At 47.3% G+C, this 4,470-nt stretch overlaps 1 protein-coding gene across 1 annotated transcript; it reads left to right on the forward strand.

Annotated features, from left to right (window-relative positions):
- Window positions 1-1,969: 1,969 nt before the first annotated feature.
- LOC133879630 (uncharacterized) lies at window positions 1,970-4,210 on the forward strand. The gene has a single exon (XM_062318306.1). The coding sequence runs from the start codon at window positions 1,970-1,972 to the stop codon at window positions 4,208-4,210; it is 2,241 nt and encodes a 746-aa protein (XP_062174290.1).
- The last annotated feature ends 260 nt before the right edge of the window (window positions 4,211-4,470 follow it).

A 4,470-nucleotide genomic window follows, 5' to 3' on the forward strand; every position in this document is an offset into this window, starting at 1 on the left:
GTTCCCTCTGCTGCAGAATATACCATGATCCCATGTACGCTTTTGGCCGGGATGCCTTACTATCAAGGGATGCTTATTGATGTGGCGTTTGTCCAGCCCCCCTCTTCTCCTACTTACTTGGGAGCAAATGATCAGTTGATGATCGAAAATCTCCATCACCTTTTTTCATCTTTCATGTCATCACACTCGAAAATTGTAAAGGTGTCATTAATAAGTTTTATCATTGCACCCGAAAATAACATTCATGGTAGGACAAAAATTTTCTACATATTAATTTGTTGGAAGAAAATTTAATAGCTTAAAGGATATATGTTGTTTTTAAAAGTTGATTTGTATGATTTTTCTACCAGTTCGTGGAAAATTTGTGTCCTTACTGTTGAGATTTGCGTATAAATCTAAAATAGAATAAAAGTAGAATAATAACGGAAGCAAGAAAGAGAAAAAAAAATGACTATATTGTGATCAATAACTTAATTGTTTACAATACATAAGTCTTTATTTATACTTGAATAAGTCGACCTATACAAGTAAACATAAATCGACTTATACTAGGAAGCATAAATCGACCTAGACTAAGAAATATAAATCAATAATATTATATTTAGAATATATTGTGAATATATTCTAACATTACACATCAAACTCAAGATGAAAAATTTTGAGAAGCTAGAGTATGAAAATAGAAAACAGGGGTTGGTGGTGAAGACTGACGGATGATGCCAGAGGAGACAAGAGGCTTGCGAGTGGCAGGTGACAGTCGGTGGTGAAGACTAACGAATGTTGACTTGAGCCTGAAACTGAAAAATGAATGATCCACTTCTCATTCTTTTCTTTTTTCTTCTTTTATTTTTTTTTTCTTCTTCTTCTTTTTTTATTGCTTTTTGGAAAATGGGCTGACAAAGGGCCAAAAACTAAAAATGAGCCGATTGCGGACCATGAACAAATACATAAAAAAAAAAGAAAAAAAAAATTGATGAGTCCACTTGGGTGGTTATCGGTACACGTTGTGGGCCTAGAACCGATTACAGCCAAAAACTGAAAATGGGCCGATTGCGGACCATGAACAAATACAAAAAATAAAAAAATAATGAGTCCACTTGGTCGGTTATCGGTACATGTTGTGGGCTTAGAATTGATTAGGGCTGACTATGGGCCAAGAAGAAGAAGAAGAAAAAATAAAAGAGAAAAAGATGAGTTCAATTAGGCATTTTATGGGTAGGTGTTATAGGCCTAAATCCGACAGGAGGCCGACTGCAAAAATAAATAAATAAATAACTCAATAGAACGGTTATCTGTAGGCGCTATATATGCTCATGCACCAATGGCCAAAATAAGGCTGTTGATAAAATAACCTTCCCGAGAGGGGGGTTTCGACCGAGCGGGAGGTGTCGGATACACCGCTGCCGATGAGGCCTCCTTTTTAGGATGGTGAGGTCCCGACCGGGGGAGTCCGAGCAGTAGGTGTCGGGTGCTCCGTTAACCGACAAGTGGTAATGATGACGATACCGATAAAGGAGAGCGATTAGGTGGCTAAATCCCCGAAGATCTGGGATTTCCCGAAGTCTCATGCTTCTTCATTAAAGAACCCACCTGCCCATCGCTGACAAGAGTGTACTTAGGACCTGTTCACACACAGGAAGTCACTGTTCCTTAAAAATCGGGATATTCCTACCTAACCTTGAGGGCAGCTGCCTATAAATAGCAAAATCCAGGTATTAAGTTTGGTTGGATACAAGTTCTGAACTCTCCCTCTCACTCTTGCTCTCTCACTAAAAATATACTTCATCTAATTTGGGCGTCGGAGGAGGACCGCTGGGGAAACCCACCGCGTGTCCTTTGTCTTTGCAGGTTCAGTCGGACAAGTCTACCTGCGGTAGCTCCTGCTTCATCGGCTGGAATTAGCATCAACAGTTTGGCGCAGTCTGTGGGAACGCACGTTGCTCTTGCGAAACTTACCTGTGCATCTGGTATGGTGACTACGAGGTCGGAGGCGCTGAGGGGCCCGTGGGGGGATCGCATGAGAGAGCACCCCCAGGGAGGAGAGTCTTCCTCAAGATCGTCTCCCACGCTGGAAATCCTTAATGAGAGAATAGCTCAGATGGAAAAGGAGATGTATGAGTTGGAAAAAAAGAATGCCGAACTGCAGCGACAGCATGCGGAAGATTCGAACTCGGCGACCCCACAGCCTGTCAGGGAAGAAGAGCAGGGCGAAGAAATGCAACCGAGCAGTCGAGGAGGACGGAGAGAAAGAAAGAAGAACCAAAATGCCGTGGATCAAAAACCCCAGAAGAACAAGACGAAGAAAAGGATGGACAAAAAGCTCAAGGAGATTATTGAGAAACTGGAGCAGAGGTGTGACCTACTGACGGAAGCGGCGCAGCACCAGCGCAACGGGAGCACGTCTAGAGCCGGAGATCTGCTCCAGAAGTCGGCTTCCCCATTTGCTGACCGAGTGGCCTCGTTCCGCCTCCCCGAGAAGTTTAAAGTCCCCGATATCAAGACCTACACCGGGCAGGAGGACCCGATTGAGCACTTGGATAACTACCGCGCTCACCTCGAATTGCAGGGGACCCCTGATGAGGTGGCATGCCGCGCCTTCCCGCTGACCTTGTCAGGAAATGCCAGAGATTGGTATAGAAGGCTTCCCCCGAAGTCTATACAAAACTTTGACGAATTCGGAAAAATGTTCGTAACTCAATTCATGGCGGGAGTTGTAAGAAGGAAGCCGGCAGGCACTTTAATGTCGATACAACAAGGGCGAGATGAGTCCCTTAAGGAGTTCCTCCAACGCTTCAATCAAGCAAGGCTCACTACCGAGAGCCCCACCGAAGAGTTCGTGCATTCGGCACTTTATCAGGGGATAAGGAAAGATGGGCCGCTGATGGCTGACCTCGCCCGGAAGCCAACTCGTTATCTGCATGAGTTCATGGAGAGGGCAGACGAGTTTATCAACCAAGAAGTGACTCTTCGAGCGTTGCTCGGGAAAGGAATCGCCCAAACCTTTAATCAGGGGGATAAGCCTAAGAAAAAGAAGGAATTCCACAAGAAGCAGGATACAGCGGAGCCCGGGATTAAGAAGAAATTCCAGGATTACAACTGGACCCCCCTCAACGCGCCCATCGAAGAGGTCCTGGTGGCGATTAAAGTGGATCCCATGTACGAGAAACCTGCGGAGATAGTGGGAACTCCCCACCCGAGGACCGCTGACCACTATTGCGCTTTCCATGAGTCAAAGGGGCATAGTACAGAGAATTGCAGGTCCTTGCGGGCATTAATCGAGAAGTTTATCCGAAACGGGAAGCTAGTTCGTTTCCTGGCAGGTCAGCGGGGCCCGCCTGGGTTTGATTGGAACCCCCAGCCCGAGGAACGAAGGAATCAGCCGCAGAGATATCGGGAAGAGCCCAGAGAAAGGATGGAACGTCCCCGGGATCGTGATAGAGAGCCTAACAACCGACCTGCCGATCGGGACAGGCGAGAGAGAAGCAGGAGCCAAGCACAGCTGCCTGGTCGGGAAAACCTCCGTGAAATTCATACAATATCCGGCGGTTTTGGAGGTGGAGGAGACTCAAGTGCGGCGCGTAAAGCATATGCGAGGCATCTCAAGGAGTTCGAGATATACTCGGTCCAGAGACCGCAAAAAATGAGGAAGTATAAGGACTTACTCATTGGTTTCTCAAATGAAGATTTTGTTGGGGTCTCGCTCCCCCACTCGAACGCTTTGGTGGTGACTTTAGCGATCGTCAATCATAAGATACACAGGGTCCTTGTCGACACCGGGAGTTCGGCCGACATAATATATAAGTCAGCCTTCGAGTTGATGAGCATAGGTCAAGGGAAGTTGGTCCCGGTGAAGGGTCCCTTGGTCGGTTTTTCTGGAGAACAGGTCCTCCCTATAGGGTCTATTGACCTACCGGTTATGGCGGGAACTAGCCCCCAGGAGAAAACGGTTATGGTGAAATTCTTAGTTGTGGAAGGGCGGTCGGCTTACAACGTTATCCTGAGGAGGCCAGCCCTGAATGATTTGGGGGCCGTAACCTCAACCCCCCACCTGTGCATGAAGTTCCCGACTAACTCAGGAGTTCCGCATGTGCTACATCACCACCCTGAAGGCTGGCCACACGGAAGATGCCGGGGAAGAGGAGAAATAGCAAATACAGTCCTTGGAACCGACAGAGGACTTCGAAGAGTTCGAAGTTGGAGGTCTGGGTGAGAGAGTGAAGATTAGCTCCCAACTTCCCGAGGGGCTAAAGGAGGAGATAGTCTCGTTCCTCAAAGGTAACAGAGACGTATTTGCGTGGAACCATGAAAACATGCCCGGCATCGATCCCTCGATTATCGTGCACAGGCTGAACGCGGATCCCAGCTTTAGACCCGTGAGGCAGAAAAGAAGGACTTTCGCCCCCGAGAGAAACCAGGCGGTGGCCGATGAAGTCTCGAAGTTACTGGCGGCGGGGTTCGTCCGAGAGGTTG

This window comes from Alnus glutinosa, chromosome 1 (genome assembly GCF_958979055.1).
Source record: "Alnus glutinosa chromosome 1, dhAlnGlut1.1, whole genome shotgun sequence".
NCBI classification, from domain to species: Eukaryota; Viridiplantae; Streptophyta; class Magnoliopsida; order Fagales; family Betulaceae; genus Alnus; species Alnus glutinosa.

Bases quoted from the DNA above. Each gene is read 5' to 3' on its own strand.
- LOC133879630 (XM_062318306.1), top strand. From the start codon at position 1,970: ATGGTGACTACGAGGTCGGAGGCGCTGAGGGGCCCGTGGGGGGATCGC.